Source organism: Thalassophryne amazonica, chromosome 5 (genome assembly GCF_902500255.1).
Source record: "Thalassophryne amazonica chromosome 5, fThaAma1.1, whole genome shotgun sequence".
Classification (NCBI taxonomy): domain Eukaryota; kingdom Metazoa; phylum Chordata; class Actinopteri; order Batrachoidiformes; family Batrachoididae; genus Thalassophryne; species Thalassophryne amazonica.
Genome location: NC_047107.1, coordinates 71517611 through 71538931, shown reverse-complemented (window position 1 = coordinate 71538931; position 21321 = coordinate 71517611). Strand labels below are relative to the sequence as shown.

The following is a 21321-nucleotide window of genomic DNA, read 5'->3' as shown; positions in this document are numbered from 1 at the left end:
CATCAACATTAACGTCTATATTGAGCAGCTTACTTAGCTGTAAATGTTAACAATTATGATTTCATTAGCCTTAGCACACATGTATTTGTTGTAACATTACAACAGCGATGTCATGTTTGAATAGGAAATGTGATAGCACTAATGTTTTATAATGCTATGATACAGTGCTAAAAAAATATGTTCCTTTTTAATGGACAACTTTGTTACCAAGTAAAAGTTGAATGAACTTTCATCTTAATTGTCTATTTTTAAAGACAATTAAGCACATATCTTAAACACTTCAACCTTGAAGCTAATGATGGTTGTATAAGAGCAGCTGCATGCTGGTGTGATAAGCTGCAATTTATGTATGATCTGATTAACTCAACTAATGTTAAAAGCAGTTTCTGCTAAATGCTTTGTGCATGCTTATAAGTGTTGCCATCAATATAACTGTGGAAAAAAAAAATACACGTGTGATCAGAAAGCTTGAAAAACAGTGGAGGGTTCCGCATGCACATTAAAATAGCGTGCTGCTCCGCAGACATCAAGAACCAAGAATCAGAGTCCCCAAGCACAGATTAGACATGATCGTTAGCTGAAGAACATGCCCAGATCCACTATAAGTCCTCACACACGGATCACCCGTGATCTCCAGCCGAAGAACAATGTCCAGTTCCACTATAAGTGCTCACGCACAGATCGTGCATGAACGGCAGTCAGAGAATAATGTCGGACTCCATCTTCACTGTCAGTTCCTCATTCTGGCACATTAGATAGAAAGTCCATTATCTCCTGAAAATAACTGCTGACTTTTTCCCATGTAAGAAATACAGCATACTGCTTTTTCAGGCAGTCTGTTAAAACAGCGTCGCAGAGACATTCCACGTCCATGTTCACAGCGGCAGTCAAACAGCATCCTGAGACAAACAGCAGCATCACCACACGTTAAATTCCAAAATTCGACACACTCTGAAAAAGTTAAGAGTTTTGGGGTGAAGTGTTTCGTCTCCTCTGTAAATACGAGACATCATTTTCAAATGAAAGCTCAGAAACTTTGTTATCAGACATAACCACATTTGGTTCGCTCTGTCTTTCAGCCATCGGGATGTTTCTTCTTATACTAAGATGTACATCACACGCCGAGAAATGCAGAAAGACATTTTCTGGAAATGCACCCGTTAACCCGCTCAGCGAGAGGGATAATTAGCAATAAAATACATCATTGACCGCTATTTGTTAACGCACGTGCGTGGATAGAGTTACACTCATGAATACTTTGATGTTGTGTTGCTAAGTGGGATGTTAAATAATGTGTGACATGTCCTTTAAGGCCCGCAACACATTCTAAATCCTAACTTTCTTCAGACATGTAAGGGGATGGACACATGGATGTTTATAAGTCAATAAATATGTCTTATGGTTCATTTGCATCATTCATTTAGAAATGCAAGCAGTATGGTACTGTATGTGTCAAGTAGGCAGTTTTCAAAAATTGAGCTGGAAGACAAGTGACAGAAGCCATCAAGACACCCATGACAGCTCTGAAAGAATTGCAGGCTTCAGTATATATGATAAGAAACTCAACTGAGAATGGAATATTTGCCTGTTGCATCCTCATTCACAGCTTCATGTTGGGGTGGAGTAGAAGACTGCAAAACAGAAATATAACGCAATGCTAAAATACTCTCGGACTGTATGAGCATAAAATTAGGAAAGAGAATGTGACCTTCTGACTTCTTAAAATAGATCAAGGTTAGACATCTTTGAACTTCACCAAGGTCTGTGTCCCAAAAATGTCCTGTGAATTTGAAGACCCTGGCAGTAATAGGACTGGACTTCTGCTAATCACAGACAAATACCTGATGGCCATATTTTGGCCTTGGGTAAAAATGGATCAAATCTAAGGGCGCTGTCACATCTCGATGATTTAGCCAGTATATGTCAACCGCATTAAAAACGCTGGCATACACGGGTGTACATCTAATAAATTATGGAGCTGTCAGCCTGTCACACCTTGATGATTTAGCCAGTGTATGCTGACAGCCCTGTTTCCACTGAATGGTTCAGGTCAGTACTGCACAATGTGGTGCGAGTCGGAAGAGTTAATTTGGCTTGGTTTGCCGGCAGAACCCTTCTGTTTGGCAGGTGGAACATTTAAATATTGCTGAGCACATCTCCGCTACACACAGAGGCAAAACAGAGTAATTTAACATTATTTTATTTTTGTCTTGGTGGATCATGTGAATTATTTTCATCACGTGCACAATGCTGATGAGTCGAATGATGGCTGTGGTAAACGCTGCCGTGAATGAATGAAGCGCCGTGACTCTTTCAACTTGTAAAGTCCAGTTGCAGTCTGACTGCAACATCGCCCCCCACAGTCTGATCACTCAGACGGGGGGGGGGGGGGGGGGGGGGGGGGGGACGACTGATCAGACCGCAACACCGGCATCCTCAGGCTGAGAAACACATCCGGAGCAGAGAAACCACCAAGGGACTTGCTTTAAAAGGTTATGTTTCCAGCCATGACAAGGAATTTTCAGAAGTAATTTTCCAAAATCAGGATGCTTTATGTGGATAAGTTTTCATCAGGCTGTGATGGTCACATAAGTTACTTACAACTTATGTCCCGCATGTGCGGGATGTATGAGTCATACACTGGCGTATGTCGAAAATATTGTGAATGGCCAAATTTTTTTTCGAGGTACTCGCCATATTACAACATACATCAGTGTGTTTCAATGTGCTGTTAACTTATATATATATATATATATAAAAAAAATTTACCCATAACTTAGAGGTATGCCCGCATTTTTAATTCAGTTGACACACGCTCGTTAAATCATCAAGGTGTGACAGGGGTGTAAGCTCAGTTTTCTTGTGTGGCTTCTGGCAAAATGCAGCTGAAATTTTGCATGTCTTTTTTTTTTTTTAATTCCCTACATCTCTTCATGAAGCTAAAGAACTTGTGATGCAACAGACAAAATTTGCAGTATGCACAGTTCAATCTTTTTGCAGCCCTAGAATTTAGCTTGGATGGCGCATTGAAAACATGGTACAGGGGTTACTGATCGGGGGCCCTAATTGAGATATGGACTTTTTCAAAAATAGGTAAAAACAACCTTTAATTGTAAACATTATAATGTACTTCGTATAATCATACTTGGAAAAGTCTTGTAGTATGATTTCGGGCACCATCAAAGTGGATACTATATAACATCAGTAGAGCATCTTGTCTGCTTGATGCACTCCACCATTGCAACGGCTCATTTTAGTCTATGTTGCATGTTGATGTGACTCAAAGGATACATTAGCAAGTTAATATAAAGGAGCTATCTTGCTTGTTTAATACACCTTACTTTCTTACCTTCAGAGGACTTTAATTAGACTGCATCAAGTTTGCACTGTTGACTGCTAATGTTAGTTTCCATCATTTGCCTTAAGTTACAGTTTAACTAATGTTAACTTGCTAAAGCTAGTGCTTGTCTTACCTAGCATTAGCAAACTAATGGTTAACTAATGCTACATAAGCCCCCCCAGAAAGTAAGGACCTCACAAACAACAACAAAAAACAAACACACATAGAACATAAAATATGTGGCAAACTGTTCTGGTATGCTAACACAAGGGACAGTTGCATAGCATTAGCCAAACCAGCTACACAGTACGTTTTGGAGACTAAAATAGAGTCTGTCTGAACTACATTTGATCCCAAATAGCATTAAATCAACTTTATCATAGTGTAAAATGAAGATGTTAAAGTCTAAAGTCATTTGTATTACTGTATATAGTTGAATGAACACAATAATAGTTTAACACTATTTGGAGTGTGACCAAATGTATTGCCGATAGTCTATTTTTTCTCTGCAAAATTTACTGGATAGCATAAAAACTTTTTTTTTTGCCCAAACTTTATTGAACAATAAGTAACAAAGGTAGATGCTGACTCTTCAGCAGAAGTTAACATTACCCAACAGTGGGTAAATAGCCCCAACAGAATTTAATACAATCACCAGCACTGCCTGTTGTAAGTCATGACAAAATACAATAACAGCCACTGTGCAATTCTAAGGTTTTGGGAAAATGTAGTTTGAACTCTATTGCAGGTGTCCTATTTATTCTTTTCAGCAATTTGTGGAAAAATGACTTTCTTTGACATGATTCAACTGTCAAAGCTGGATATATCATTCAGAAGACTGATTCTAACAATGTTTTCATATGACTAAAGGTTGTTTAAAAAAAAAAAAAAAAAAAAAAAATCGGAACATGGTGACAGTCTCCTGATTTACGAAAATTGCTCTGCGATTATTTGGTCGGAAACTTCAGATTGCTCTGCCAAGCTGAACGAGTGATGTTTTCCCTTCTTTTAATCAGCTGCCTCTGTTTCGTCTTAGAGCAGAGCACAAAACATCAACTGCTCATGAGGATAAAGTAGAGAAGACTTGCAGTTGTGCTGGGCATTTTCCAGGAATAAATGTGTGCATCTGTTGAATATGAAGTCAGTTATTTAAAGAAAGTAGGATGAGCGTGTAGGCTATGCTGGCTCGGTACACCCCTGGGTAAAAACATAGTACTTGGAAAGGATCGGTATGCCTACATGACAGGAGGCACTTGCAGTATAAACAACTCTTTTCGGCTCATGGAAACAATTACAACCTGAACACAGTCCACGGGTGGAATAGTTACCCACTTGAGCCACATCTAGTGTCCAGTGATGTCAGCCTCTCCCCAGCATGGCGAACCAGAAAGGAAGGGAAGGGAGGACTGGGCATGATGCTGTTGTGTGCTGGCAGAAGTAAAAGACTGGAAAAGAGAGGGAAGAACCGTGGCCAAAAAGCCCTGCTTTGGGGACGGAGACAAACATACTGAGCTGCTTTTCCAGCCTGTTAATGACAGGATTTAATCCAATCAATTTATGTCGGCTTGGAGCAGGAAGAGAGGGAGGGTGACAAGGGGAAGGGTAATGTGCTGGGAGTGAAGCCTTGGCCACATCGACACTGTCCAGCTGTCGATGGCAGCTATTGGGCAGACGCAAGGCAGAAAATTGGAATAGAATGTTCTGGCAGTAGATTCGGAGGGATGGCATTGGCCACAGGCAGGGAGAGAGGACAGAGAGATGAAAGAGCAAGCGAGAGCCTGGGCATTGGCCTTCCAAGGGATTTCCTATAGACCCACATTTCGGTGGCCAAACTGTTAACAGCATTCTCATGTTTAAAGAGCAATAAACCTGGTTAGAGGTGTGTGGGGTAGGGGGGGGGGGGGGGGGGGGGGGGGGGGAGCAGCACTGCTTCCCCATTCCCATCCCATCTCTGAGACGTCCAGAAATAAAACAAAAATATGAGGCAGGCTGGTGCTGGAAAAAAACAACAACAAAAAAGAATGTAAACTAGGCCGTGGTGTCAGCGAGCCCCTTGTTCATCATCTGTCTTTGCTTTCAGTCTCACCCGTCAAGGCACTTCAGCTGCTGTTTATTTTAACACCTGTCCCCCAAAGTTTCCAGAAACCAGTTAGAAACTGTAGATAAAACAAATCAAAGCCTTTCCTGCCGTCTTCTCTCCCCCACCCACTTCCCTTGGAAGCAGTCTCCCCCCTGAGTCCAACCATCAGCACAACAGGGAGACCGGTGCAGATGTACCTCAACAGAGGGGGGCTCCTTCCGCCTGCCTCGGATCCAAGCTGAAGGAAGAGGCGAGAGAGAAAAAGTGAGAACACCCACACAAACATATGGCACACAAACCTGCAGTCATATTTAAAGATGCTAGCTGTAGTATCAACGCATTTCAGGGCACTACTGCGGCTCCGTATGACTACAGAGTCAGCAAGCTGGTCCATGGAGGGGTATCCAGGGTTTCAGGCTGTTTTCTTTCATTTCGTTTCATGAACTACAGGGAAAAGATGCAGAACGGCAAAACATCTGAGCTCCACACAGGTTAAACCCAAAACATTAATAGCGCTTTAGTGCACGCAGTACCAGGGCCGCCGAGTACTGTGTCTCTGCAGAGAAAAAGTAGCTCTGCTCTGATCCCTGAATTTAAAAGTACACGCTCTGTCATTCCCCATCAACACTTCTGTCCTTCTTTCTCCTCATCACCAGTCTCCCCGAGTAGAACTGTCTGTCATCTTTTTTTTTTTGTCTCTCCTTCCGCCCTCCCCTTTTTAAGAAGCTCTATTTTGGCTGAGCTGGCTGCACAGCAGAGCAGGTTAAAGGGAGCCAGAAGATGAGAGATTTTCTAACTCTTCTTCCAGCTAGCGCAGGGATTCTGGGATTCTTTCATCCCTTTTCTTATTTGCATCCTGATGAAAATGCATGAGGGATGGGGCGAAGCAGGATGAGGGGTTTAAGGTGGATAAAGCTAGTCTGAGACAGAAGGAACAGCTTGCATACAGTTGGAAGAAAGGTGAAGGACTATTTTATGGTGCGCTTGTATAACACCGGCAGAATCCTTCTTTGATAAACTCATGAATGCTCTTTACCAAAGCTCTATCTTGCAATATCATGAAAAAAAAAAAAAAAGAGGGGATTAGTCTAGACCACTTTATTAGATGCAACCAAGAAGGTGTTGTTCCCACTGCCTATATAAGTGCAGACACTCCTCAAACCCTCCGTGGCATCACCCACGGGTTTCTGAAAAGTGGTTTTGAAGGTCAAATGGGCCAACCAATAAATAGGTAAAAAGGTGGAGCGTGAGCAAGACGGGTGTGTACTGGCCAGGACAAATGAAGTCCAACGTGCTACCCATCTTAGAGTTACCAAGCACGCTAAGGCTAACAGTCTGACTTTAGTCTGAGGGCTTGATTAAGGCATATCTTTGTAAACTGGGCAATGGTTTGGTTGTGGGTATTAAAGTTTTGCTGTTCCCTTTTCAGCTGCTCTGTTACTTTTTTTTATAGGGTCACTGCAGCGGATCCAGCACAGAGCCACACTGGGATTCAGCATTTTTTTTTTTTTTTTTTTTTTTTTTTTTTTATGGCAGATGCCCTTCCAGTTTCACCTGGAAAAACAAACACAACCCCTGGTCTTCCTGAGAGGTCTCCTATTCAAGTACTAACCAGGACCAACTCTGCGTTGCTTTTGATATCTGACGGGATCACACATGCGACTAGAGCAGACCGGCTGCACGGGTATTAAAGTGTATGACCAGCATATTGTCTCTGTAACAGTTGCACAATCAATGCACCTAATGTCTCCAAGCTACCTGCTAATTACTACTACCAGTGCTAACATACAAATTAAATAAGAAAAGTTCCCTCAACAGAAATACTGCAGCACCGACTTCTTTGATGGACTTTTAGAACAATTAACAACACAGCCAGCCATATTATCTCAGATATTTGTAATAAAATCCTCAGAAAGGCCAAACAGTCGACTCGACTGCATCTAGTCCACAACCTGTGGGATCCTGACTCTAGCACACAGTTGTCACTCAAAGTGACCACGATCCTAATTATTTTAATTACTTAAAATAGGTTAAACTGAGTTATTTAAAAACAGGAAAAAAAAAAAAATCACCCCCCAGTACAGTCGTCATGAATGGGGAGCTAGTTATAGAGGCCAAAGCTATTTTGTGTACCAGGTTGTAATGATGGAGAATTTAACATGAAGGTCTATGGGACTGACTTGCTTTTGGCGCCAGCCTCAAGTGGCCATCCAAGGAACTGCAAGGTTTGGCACTTCCACGTTAGTTTCGTTTATCACAACAAGCGGCTGAGGCATGATTTTTTACTTTCTTTTACTTCTGCAGCACTTTGCATATTCGACTGGGTAGCTCTTTTGTTAATGTGGTGTCTTATCCATGTTTGTGACCGTCAAAGCATGTAAATGCTCATCGCGGGCTTACCGTCCCACTCTGATGGAATGCTGCCCTCCACATAGTCATATTCTTTAGGATTGACTGCCACCACCATCCGCTTGGCACGGATGCGCCTTCCTGCAAAATAAAATTTAAAGAAAGCAAGAGAGAAAGAGAGCAAGAATGTGAGACACACACAGCAATGATGTGTAGGGAAAAAAAAAAACAACAGACACACAAACACAAAGGAATACAAACGCATAGTAGTCTGTCTCATGCAGACACAAAGACACAGACAGACATACAAACTCGCAGAGGGATGACAGTGCTGTGACAGGCTATGGATGATTACCTCGTGGCCCTCGGGCCCTTCTCCTCAGATCTCACTGAGTGGCTCCAAATCTGGGCTAAGCCTTTATGCAAATGAGCCTCCATTCAACCCACCAACCACAGCCCCCCTTCCTGCCAACCTCTTCCAATCACAGCACACTGGCTAACAATGCCCTCCAAAATCAACATCAAGCTGAGCAGGAGACAAAAGAGGTCAGATATCAGAGAGAACAGGAGAGGCACGAGCTGCGTGGAATATTAAGTGCTCCCTTCCCTATCTGTATACAGCACGGCGCCCGCTAAAAGCAAGGCCACCGCCAATTATTTTGGTTGAATCTGCTGATTAGACAAGTTTGGCTGGCACACAATGACATGGAGACAGGGGTAGGGATGGGGCAGGGGGACCAACACAGAGATAGAAAGGGAGACCCAGTGAGTATGAGCAAAATTAAAAAGTGGCGACAAACGAAAGTTGTGTCTTTGTGTGGTGCTAAAGAGCTTCACATAGCTTTCGCTCCTAAACATGCCGGATATCCATCCATCGCTCCTATCCAGCCTGAAAAATGATGAGGCAAGAAAGCAGGAGGTAGAATGTCGGAGAGAGAGAGAGATGATGCATGGCAAACATGGCAAGGAGAAAAATGGATGGGCAAGGAAAACAACACGCTCCAAAACACAGACAATCTGTCAGGATTCCATCACCGTTCCTCTGCAGCTGACTGGACATGGACAAATGGAGCCAACCATCTCCATGCACACGGCAGACTGATGGCCTTAATGTTTACTTCAGCCATAACAGATAGCTGTGGCAAAGGGATGGATGAATGACGGCAGGTAGTCTGTGTGTGTGTATATATACACACTGGAGGTGCTTTTCTTGTGCACTCTTAGCACAAGTTGATTTCATTCTCTGCAAGAGCAATACTGTGCTTTGCACGTGTGCTGCTGTGTAATCGTGCCCTATGAGGATGATCCCATTCCATACTTTACCCAGTCTATGTAGTAATCAGGTCAGCTAATTAGGCTACTATTGCCTTGGTTCCCAATAGATCGTCAGTATAAGGCCTCACCGGCGCCGGCACTTGATATCCTGCTCTGGGGACAGAAAAAAAAAAAACATTACATTCTCTCACCCTATCAACACTGTTGGGCCAGCACTGTGTGAAAGCCATCCAATGATCGATGTTTGCAAGGTCGCTTCAAAATGTCACTCACGTTTTACAGGTAGGTCCATAACTAATTGGACAGTAGAACAGTTTTTGTAATTTGGTCTCAATACATCACCATGATGTGTGTGTGCGCGCGCAACTTGTGATGCAACAGATCAACATTGCATTATCCAGTTTCTCCAGTCACACCCACAGAACCCTATAATACCTTCAGACTATACCATTTTGGGAGGTGGGAAGCATTCAAGCTTCTCAATTTGATACATTTCCAAGATTATACCCTTTAAACTCAAACTGAAGACAAATTTCTACAATGGATATAAATTAAATTTCAAAAATAATAGTTTGCACAAGTAATGGTGCCCTTTACACAAGTACATCATAACTTTCACACACAGCTTTCTTTAGACAAGTCAGGATAGATACACATTAAGAAATACAAACAGTATAGCACTGTACGGTAAGTCTAGAGTAGGCCTTTTTCAAAACTGGAGACAATCCAAGAAAGATTCGTGAGAGAAGCCACCAAGACACCTGTGACAACTCTGAAGGTGTTATAGGCTTCTGTGGCTGTGACTGGAGAGACTGTGCATTGGTAAATTTTTGGTGGAACTGTCTTTATAAATGGCTGTAATTCCTCAATGGTTAATGCAATATTTTTCATTAAACCACTTGAATTAAAAGGTGAAATCCTGCACTATATGCACATCTTGATTCTTTAATTTCAACATCATTGTGGTTGTATAGAGGCAAAATGACAAACATCGCTGTCCAACTACTTATGGACCTGGCTGTGTAGTTTCCAAGAATTCATGAACGTAGAACAAAAGCAACACTACCAAACACATTTAACCAGTGTGTTCCTCATAAACAGATTGTATCCATATTTGCAGTGGGTGTGGGTGGCAGCAGACTGAAATGGTGCAATTATGATGCAGTCCCCACAAGCATTAGGCTTAGTTGCAGCTAATGCTTAACTAATAAGCATAAAGAGAGGCACCCACTTATTCTTTTTCCCCAGTCTTTATCTCTTTGCTATAGTTTTTGCATCCTCCTGTATTCTGTGCCTCACTCCAACATGGCTCTCCACTTGTCTTGCCGCTTTTCCAGCATGACTAAAACCCTTCCACCATGGCTTTTATCCTCAAATTTGAATAACAAATACAGTATGTACATATATTTATGAAACATGAATGATCCTCCCTCCACATACACACTGGGCAAGGGCTTGTCAGTCTGACTGGGGCAAGTCTTACTCCCTCGGTAATCTCTGATCTGGGACAACTGCAGGAAAAAACCCTCTACATAAGACACACATGCATTTTTACTGCGCATATTCAAAATAACACCACACCCCCGGAAAATATATGCTGATATAAGGGGGGAAAGGGTGACAGTGGTGCATAACAATAAAAATAATCGTCGAGTGTACTCACAAAATGTATGCATCTTCAAAATCGACAAACGTTTATGACATCATGAAACAGGCTCCATTATTGAAGTGTCCCTGATATGCATACCATCAATCCTCTTACCCAAAAGCATGCATGGAACATTACTTAATAATAGTACTAATGAGGATAGTAATAATAGTAAATGGTAAATGGACTGCATTTATATAGCACTTTTCCATCTGCAACAGACGCTCAAAGCACTTTACAATGATGCCTCACATTTACCCCAATGTCAGGGTGCTGCCGTACAAGGTACTCACTACACACCGGGAGCAACTACAGGATTAAGGACCTTGCCCAAGGGCCCTTAGTGACTTTGTGGTCGGGCTGGGATTTGAACCGAGGATCCTCTCGTCTCAAGCCCAATGCTTTAACCACAAGACCATCACCACCCTGTAGTAATAACAACAGTCACGATGATAATAAAAATATTACCAAATACAATTGACAGTAATTAAATTTTTGCATTACTCGTTCATGTTTATTTTAGATATTATATAATGGCTGAGTCGATCCTTCTCATTTCATTGATGCTTTGTATGTCACATGACATGGATTAATTCATCCCATTTGTGTTGCATTGCATTTAGAGTGCAAATTTGGTTCCATGTTTGGTACCATTGCACTCATCTGCAAGCGTGTGCACGCACACACACACGCCCGTGCGCCACATGTTCGAGCATGCTCACATGCACGAGTATGTGCGCATTGTACGTGCGCCCACAAAACAAATCCACTGTGCTGCCTAGAGGCTGTTAGCAGGAAGAAAGAACAAAAGCTGGACTAATTTCTGACGTAATTTTTTTATTTGCACTGAGGACATACACAGTCTTTTTTTGTTGTTGTTGTACATGCACGCGCAAGTGCCAACCAGGTTGCGTGTGTGTGCGCGGGGGACAACAACTCTCCGGAGACATGATTTGATTGAGCTAACTGACGCTGCTAATTCTTGTAAGACACACACACACACACACACACACACACACACACACACACACACACACACACACACACACACTATAAAGCCACTGTGTTGTCTGTTAGCAGGAAGAAAGAAAGAAAACCTGGAGTCATTTCTGACGTGATTTTTTTTTTTTTTTTTTGCTGCACTGAGGACGTACACAGTCAACCGAGCCGGTTGCATGTGTGCGCGCGCGCCTGCACGTGGGACAACGACATGATGATTTGATTGAGCTAACTGATGCTGCCACACACACACACACTCCACTCTGCTGTAAGCCGTCTGGATGCATGAAGTCCGAAGTCAGTGCACAGCATCACTGGACTACACGTTACAGTGGAACACCAAAATTTAAGTCCCTTTTCTATTGTTTATAAATTAATAAAATATCAAATGAAAAGGATCTATTTTAGCCGTTATATAAAACAAATAATGAATGTTTTACATTCTTTCAATGGAACGAATATTTACTTCGGTGAAAGCTGGAACATACCATTCAACGAGGCGAAGCATACGCGGGAAATTACAGTTGTGTGAAAAAGTTTGGACACCCCTGATAATTTTCATGATTTTCCTTTATAAATCATTGGTTGTCTGGATCAGAAATTTCAGCTAAATATATCATATAACAGATGAACACACTGATATTTGAGAAGTGAAATGAAGTTTCTAGTATTTACAGAAAGTGTGCAATAATTATTTAAACAAAATTGGGCAGCTGCATAAATTTGGGCACCCTTGTCATTTTATTGATTTTAATACATTTAGCACTAAATATTGGAACACAAAATTGGTTTTGTAAGCTCATTGACCCTTGATCTCCTTACACAGGTGAATCCAATCATGAGAAAGGGTATTTAAGATGGCCATTTGCAAATGTTTTCCCTCTATGCATCGCTTCTAATGAGTGGCAACATGGGAGCCTCTAAACAACTCACAAATGACCTGAAAACAAAGATTGTTCAACATCGTGGTTTATGGGAAGGACACAAAAAGCTATCTCAAAGATTTCAGCTGTCAGTTTCCACTGTGAGGAACCTAGTGAGGAAATGTAAGACTGCAGGCATGGTACTAGTTAAGGCCCAAAGTGGCAGGCCAAGGAAAATCTTAGATAAGCTGAAGCGAAGGATGGTGACAACAGTCAGTCAACCCACAGACCGACAACATGATCTTGCTGCAGATAGTGTCTCTGTGCATCATTCAACTATACAGCACGCTTTGGACAAAGAGATGTTGTATGATGCTGTAATGCAGAGGAAGCCTATTCTGCGTACACTCCACAAACAGAGTCACTTGAGGTATGCTACAGCACATTTGGACAAGCCAGCTTCATTTTGGAATAAGGTGCTGTGGACTGATGAAACTAAAATTGAGTTATTTGGACATAACAAGGGGCAGAAAAAGAACAGCATTCCAAGAAAAACACTTGCTACCTACAGTGAAATTTGGAGGTCGTTCCATCATGGTGTGTGGCTGTGTGGCCAGTGCAGATACTGGGAATCTTGTTAAAGTTGAAGGTCACATGGATTCCAGTCAATATTAGCAGATTCTTGAGAACAATGTTCATGAATCAGTGACGAAGTTGAAGTTGCGCCGGGGCTGGATCTTTCAACAAGACAACGACCCTAAACACTGCTCAAAATCTACTAAGGCATTCATGCAGAGAAACATGTACAATGTTCTGGAAAGGCCATTTTAGTCCCCAGAGCTGAATATTATTGAAAACCCCTTTGAGTCTGGTCTGTTTGAGGTTTTTTTCCTCACAGTGAGTTTTTCTTACTGCTACTCTGGTGGTTAGTAAGGTTAGACCTTACTTGTGTGAAGCGCCTTGAGGCAACTCTGTTGTGATTTGGCGCTATATAAATGAAAATAAATTAAATTAAAATCTGTGGTGTGATTTTAAGCGGCCTGTCCATGCTCGGAAACCAACAAACCTGACTGAACTGGAGATGTTTTATAAAGAAGACTGGTCCAAAATACCTTCAACCAGATTCAAGACTCTCATTGGAAGCTATGGGAAATGTTTAGAAGCTGGTATTTCTGCAAAAGGAGGATCTACTAAATACTGATGTATTTTTTTTCTGTTGGGGTGCCCAAATTTATTGCACACTTTTTGTAAATCCTATAAACTTCATTTCACTTCTCAAATATCACCATGTGTCTGCTATATGATATATTTAACTGAAATTTCTGATCCAGACAACCAATAATTTATAAAGGAAAATCATGGAAATCATTAGGGGTGCCCAAACTTTTGCATACAACTGTATTTAGTCATAATGACGAGCGCTCTTGCCAAATTCTATTGTGCCTGCGTTCATGCTAGATGTCCACCAGGTGGAGATATTGCACCATTTCAAGAACTTTGCAACACGACAACCAAACTGTTTCTTATTATAGTAGATGAGGATAATAGTTGTAGTAACAACAACAATAATAACAATAATCACAATGATAATCAAAGAATTACTTTGCTGGATGTGGGGGCTACCAGCCGAGAGACAGCCGCTACCTGTTGGAGATGTGGTCGTCATCAATTGTAGTTAGCGTGACCATATATGCCATAAACTGCTAATGCATGCCAGCATTACACTAATGTTAACTATGGTTACCATACAGAAAACCCCAACCTGTTCTGCCTTGATTGAATCTACAACTATGTGTCAATGCATTATTTTATCCATTGATAAAACAAGACTCCATCAAGTATTATTGTCCTGCATCAAGTGCATCAGTTTCCATAGTGCTCTCCAGTAGGGATGTGAATCGTACATCAACTCACGATTCAATTCGATTCTGATTCTTGGAGTGACGATTCGATTCATAATCGATTTTCGATTTAAAGAGCTCTGAGAAATAGTTATATTACTTAAAAAATGTTTATGTTTAATCTTGTAAAGCTGCATTTTCTTAATCAAGTGATTCTAGATGTAAATTTACTTATCTGCTTTGCTCGTTCAGAGTTGGCTGGCAGTTTAGCGAAGCGCTGGTCAGTAGTCGGCAGATACCACTGCTTCGCTCCTTTTAGTTCCGGGTCATAGCGCTAGTCACTTTCACACTGGGCCCACTTCGAGTTGCTTCCTGTTGCGTCATGACGACGCAGGAATTTCTGCGTCAGGTGCACGCAGCAGGGGCAGAGAGGAGGTGAGAATGCAGCCTCCAGGTTCTCTGCACAGAGAAGAGAGTGAACGAACAGTCCATGAGTAAATGTGGACATGTCCTGTCCCTGGCAATCAGTCTGTGAGCAGGACTTAAGTCCTTTTTTTTTTTAAACACAGTGATATGAGAGTTTGAGCGGAGAGCAAGGAACTAACTGCCTGCAGCCAGACAGTTTTTTTTCTTTTAACTGTTCACATGTGCGCACGTGAACGAACAGTCCGTGGGTGGACTGGAGATGTCTGGACTTTTTACTGGATGAGGACATGTCCTGTCTCTGGCAATCAGTCTGTGGATTTTATTTAAACACTTTTGTGAGAGTCTTCTCACAAAAGTGTTTACTCCTGCTCCTTTGTGAAAAGGAGCAGGAGCAAGGAGAAGCAGCTGCTGCAATCAGCATTTTTTCTTTCTGTGCTCTTTTTTGAGTGTGTAGTTTTACTGCATTGTGTACACGGTATAAAACAATCATGCGTGATTTATACTGCGGGAACAATGGAACGCAGCAGGAATCATAAATTGGCGTCGGGTAACGTTGTCTTGTGAGGGTGTGGCTTCCAGTCACGTTGAGTACCGTCCTGTTGCTCTGACTTGCACTGAAACCACTTAATTCTGCATCGAGCAGACGACGCAAACAAAAATGAAACATGTTTAATTTTCGGCGTCTGATTTGCTTCGTCCCTCTTGCTGCTGTGGTGCCGAGCTGCACTGTCTGGGCACTGAGTTGCTTCCACGTGGCATCATCATAGCGACACACAACACAACTGGGAGCAGCCCCGGTGTGAAAGGGGCTTTAAGGAAAAAAATACCAATGGCAGGCAGAGAGAAAATCTTTCCCCTACTATTGATGCCTTCATTTACAGCACAATGCGCATGTTGTTGTGGTTAAAAGCAAAAGCATTAATGATTTGGTTGCTGTCCAGAGGCCATGTTCTCTGAGGGGTAATTGCCAGGAGTGACACCGGGTCACTGGTTTGGCCGTGCCTTCTGCTGTTCCTCAGGTAGTTCTTTAGGTGACACAGACTTCACTTCTTTCAAGTTCCACTCATGCATATTTGGGCAGCAAAAACCCATTTCAGCAACGTGAAAGTACACTCACTACAGCACAACATCATCACTGATGCTGAAAAACTTGTCCATGCCTTTGTCTCATCTGGGCTTGACTACAGTAACTCCCTGTTCTTTGGGATCTCTGTAAAAACCTTCAAAGGCTCCAATACATTGAAAACAGTGCAATTCTGAGGAGAGTATGTAAACAGGAGCACATTACACCTATTCTGCATAACCTTTCACTGGCTCTCCATCACCTACAGAATCCATTTTAAGATTGCTCTCATCACCCACCAATGCATCCATGGCAATGCCCCCACATACCTCAAAGACCTCCTCACTCCCCACACATCCTCCCATTCCATCCATTCATACAACACTAATCTTCTCCGTCCCCCTCGCACCAAACGTCACACTATGGGAGACAGGGCTTTCTGTTCAGCTACACTTCATATTTGGAATGGCCCTACTCAAAGATCTAAAACTTTTTCCACATACACAATATCACCATTTCCCTCAAATATTGTTCACAAACCAGTCTAAATCTGTGATAGTGAGCACTTCTCCTTTGCTGAGATAATCCATCCCACCTCACAGGTGTGCCATACCAAGATGCTGATTAGACACCATGATTAGTGCACAGGTGTGCCTTAGACTGCCCACAATAAAAGGCCACTCTGAAAGGTGCAGTTTTATTTTATTGGGGGGGGGGGGAGGGGGGGGATACCAGTCAGTATCTGGTGTGACCACCATTTGCCTCATGCAGTGCAACACATCTCCTTCGCATCATCCGTGAAGAGAACACCTCTCCAACGTGCCAAATGCCAGCGAATGTGAGCATTTGCCCACTCAAGTCGGTTACGACGACGAACTGGAGTCAGGTCGAGACCCCGATGAGGACGATGAGCATGCAGATGAGCTTCCCTGAGACGGTTTCTGATAGTTTGTGCAGAAATTCTTTGGTTATGCAAACCGATTGTTCCAGCAGCTGTCCGAGTGGCTGGTCTCAGACGATCTTGGAGGTGAACATGCTGGATGTGGAGGTCCTGGGCTGGTGTGGTTACACGTGGTCTGCGGTTGTGAGGCTGGTTGGATGTACTGCCAAATTCTCTGAAACGCCTTTGGAGACGGCTTATGGTAGAGAAATGAACATTCAATACACGAGCAACAGCTCTGGTTGACATTCCTGCTGTCAGCATGCCAACTGCACGCTCCCTCAAATCTTGCGACATCTGTGGCATTGTGCTGTGTGATAAAACTTATTCTTTTGTTTATCCTTGGTTTATTTTTATTGTTTTTTTTCCATGTAGCACTTTGAGATTTTTATTCATGAAAGGTGCATTATAAATGAAATTTATTATTATTATCATCATCATGACACTGCTTAACGTGATGTCATTAAACATCACATTTCACTCATTTTGTGTAAAACAGTTCTGTTGATGAATGTTTATTTTCTTTGAGTGAAATATTTATCTAATCACAAAAATCTGAAAACACCAGAAGTGTCTTACTGTGGAAAACTGAAAGGATTATGTCATTACCCTGCATCTGTAACATGTTGTTAACAGTGTAATATTACAGTCTAACTTAGCATTTTTTTTCTTCTTGTTGGTGGTGGGACAAAGCACCTGCATCCTCCAGCTAAGAAACTCACCCAGAGCAGACAGATACTGAGAGGCTTCTTAAAAACCTTAAAAAAAAAAAAAACTTAACAAGTAACTTCCATCATAACAAATTAATGCATTTCCAGACGTCATCTTCCAAAACAAAGGTGTCACGTGGAGAACAGTTTTCAGCTGTGATGATGAATCCTGGCAACAGGTCAGATTAACAGACTTTATTCAAGCCGTGTGCTGGCTTCTAAAGTTTTATCTTTTGTGCACGTAGTCTTCTCCATTTTTTGTAGAAGTGTTACAGCACTACATACAGGCCTGGCATATGTACTACAGCATTTTCACATGGTTTCACAGGATCTGTGAGAACGGCGGTATTTCTTGAATGGAACACTTTTTGAAAATGACAAAGAAAAAGACTGTATAGGAGAAGTTCAGTTTCAGTGTAGATAAGACCTTAAAAACATGGAATGAATTTAAATTAAAATAATAAATGAGGAATTATTTGGTAGGAGGTGCTATGACAAATCCAGGGGGAGCTCTAGCACCTCCTAGCACCCTCCCTGGCGCCGCCCATGATGCCTGTATAGGACTTTGTTTAGAAACAACCAAAACAAACAAAAAACCCAACAACAACAGATTAACCATTTAGGCTTAGTTCTGCTGTTTACTTTGGCCAACAATCAAAAATCATTAACTTAATTTACAATGATATAAAATGTAGGAAACATTTCAGTTTAGTAGTAGTATTGTTCTAATACTGTCCCTGATATTTTTTCCCCATTCACTGACTGAATAATAGCTTCACTATTTCTACCATTTGATCCTATTACACCTGAAACAATTATGACACACACACACACACACACATCTTCAACTGCTTAGTCCAATTAAGGGTCGCGGGGGGGGGGGGGGGGGGGGGGGGGCACACCCAGGACAGGATGTCAGTCTGTCACAGGGCCACAAAACAGACAAACAAACACATACACACACACTCGCACACCTAAGGACAATTTAAAGATTCCAATCCACCTAACCCACGTCTTTGGATGTGGGAGGAAGCCAGAGCACCTGGAGGAAATCCACACAAACACGAGGAGAATATGCAAACTCCACACAGAAAGGCCACAGGCAGGAATTGAACCCATGACCTTCTCACTGTGAGGCAACAGTGCTAACCACTAATCCACCGTGCTGCCCACGATTATGATACACAGAAAAATACTTCACTATTTTGATGACTGATGAATAGTTTTTAAGTCATTTATTCAGGAAAAGTGTCAAATTCTGACTCAGTGGAGCTTCTCAAAAATGAAGATATGCTTCATCCCCACCCCATTTTTTGTCATTGTAAAGTTAAATATTTTACTCCTTTTTGGAATGTTGGATGGCCAGCAAAGAATTTGAACATGTCCGTGTGGTTATGGCTAGTTTTAAACAAAATGCCTGACATTTTGTAGGGTTAATTGATAGATTAAAAGGTAATATCAGATTGAGAGACTAATCCATAATGGTAATAAACTGGCCGTCAAACTGTGTGTGCAACCTCTTGTTCTGATGCACTGTTCAGAGAGAAGTGCTTCCAGCTTTCTACTCTCACTCTGTCATTCCCTCCTTCTCCCCTGCATCGTGAGCGAGAGGGATGGGGGATGAAATGAAGGGGTTAGGTGTTCTCAATCTCAGTGGGCCTCTGTGTGACATGTCTGCCTTCTCATCACTCAGCAGGGAAACCTGCTTACCAGTGAAACACACACACACACACACACACACACACTCGAGAGCAAGCAGATTAACCTGAGGGACAGGAGCGAGGACGCTGCTTCTTACCGTGAAGGACAAACGTAGCACAGTGTTGGAGAGGGGGAGGGGCCAGCGGCTGGAGGAATGAAATTCCACGGCATAAATATTCATGAGTTATCTCACCTGTCTGAGCAGAACGCATCTGTGAGCCAAGCTGTGGAACCAGCAGGGAGGAGAGAAGAGGTTAGGGAGGGGAAAAAGGGAGGTAGGATGAGTGAGGGGTTGCCGTGGCAGTCGGATCGGGGGAGCCAATCATGTGGCAGGTACACCTCAGCTTCCTGTGCGTTAGAATAAGACGAGATGTGCTCCGAGGGGCTGATCTTTGATCCCTGAACACACCCTGCTAAACTCCATCACCTGCTTCAGTGCATGCGCGTATACATACGTACGTGTATATATACACACACACACACACACACACACACACACACACACAAGCTCCCAGGTGAATACTGCTGGGGGCAACCTGAGAGCTTTTACCCCTCACAAAGTCATAACGGGCATCTTGTGCCATCTTTTGCTGTGTGCTTTTCTGTGTCATTATAGACGCAGATGTCAGCGAAAGAAACGTCTGCCAGTTTATTATATGGCTATGCAACTAAGCGCGCACTGATTGGCTGATTTCCGGTCTGATGTTGTCCCATATCAGACCGTTACATGACAATCGGTCCGGATCGCATATAAGATTCTTTACAAACCAGAAAGCTAAAAACATGATTAGAAAAACCAAGCTGGACATGAAAATACACACACACACACACACACCTTCAACCGCTTCGTCCAATTAAGGGACGTGGGGGGCTGGTGCCTATCCCAGCAGTCATAGAGCACGACATGAAAATATTACATATGTATCTAAACAGCAGCGGAAAAAGAAAAAAAAAAAAAACCCAGATTGAAAACGTACCAGCTAACAACCAGACCATCTGTTAGCAAGTTCTTCACGGAAACTACGAGCCCAAAACCATCAGCAGCTTTCATAATTGGGCGATACTGTAAGTTTGCGTGTTTATATATATATAGCCATATAATAAACAAATTATTAACCAAGCGCGAAGTCCGTATGGGAAAATATCAGAACGAGGTGTTGACGGTACGGACAGAGCGAAGCGAAGTCCGTGTGAAAAACTCAGAGGTCTGACATTCCCGTAGTCTGAGCAATCCTTTAATATCGCACAACCAAACAAGGGATTTAAATTATTGCAATCGATTTAAGTGGAAAGTGTGTCCAACCTTTTGACTGGAACTATATATGTGTGTACATATATATAAATATATGTATATATTTTACATTGTTTAATGCCAGTGATGTCAAAGGTCTGCAACATTTGTTAGTCCCAAGACACTCGATATCTACGCAGAAAACCATGTTTCACTATCTTATCTAGTTCCTGACTTACAATCATTAATGTATTTTAGAGGACAACCTGTGATTTGACCTTGACATTTGACCCTGCCACGGCTTCTGTTATGAGAGGACGGTCCACTAATTTTATTCACTAAATCTGAATGAAATCAAACTTTGTGTTTTGAAGATACTGCAGCAGACAACAGACAATGACCTCTGACCTATGATTTTGAAATAAGCTGCACTGTGAGAGGATGGTCCACTGAAATTATGCACCAAGTCTGATTGAAATTGTTATTTGCATTTTGAAGATATGGCTGTGGACAGTAATGACCACAGATTTGACCTTGACATTGAATTGACCTATGCTGTGAGAGGACACTCTACAAATAGCCTCTTTCGGCTTTGTACTGAGGTTAATCAGTTACCTGATTAACATCTTGTGGCCCTCATCATCATCAACGTACATTTCCAGTTTTCTATTGTCTCTCAAAACAGATTCCGGTGTAAACGCTCCCACTTGAGGATTCCAATCTGCCATTTCCGTTAGACAGCAGAAAGCGAAACGGTTATGCCCGACATGAAGCTGCCACCTTGATGCCTGGTATTGTTTTCGATGCCCACCAGCATGGGTTGACACTCTTTGCATTTTTCCACCTGATCGGTGG

The 21321-nt window shown here is 42.2% G+C and overlaps 1 protein-coding gene across 1 annotated transcript in view; it reads right to left on the bottom strand.

The window, feature by feature from the left end:
- ndufaf2 (NADH:ubiquinone oxidoreductase complex assembly factor 2) overlaps nucleotides 1–21321 on the bottom strand; it is a 53313-nt gene that overhangs the window by 14104 nt on the left and 17888 nt on the right. The window contains exons 2-3 of the mRNA XM_034170515.1: nucleotides 7821–7910; nucleotides 5618–5658 (exon numbers count right to left, since the gene is read on the bottom strand). Coding sequence (XP_034026406.1) covers nucleotides 5618–5658; nucleotides 7821–7910 — 131 coding nt within the window. The remainder of the gene's footprint in view (nucleotides 1–5617; nucleotides 5659–7820; nucleotides 7911–21321) is intronic.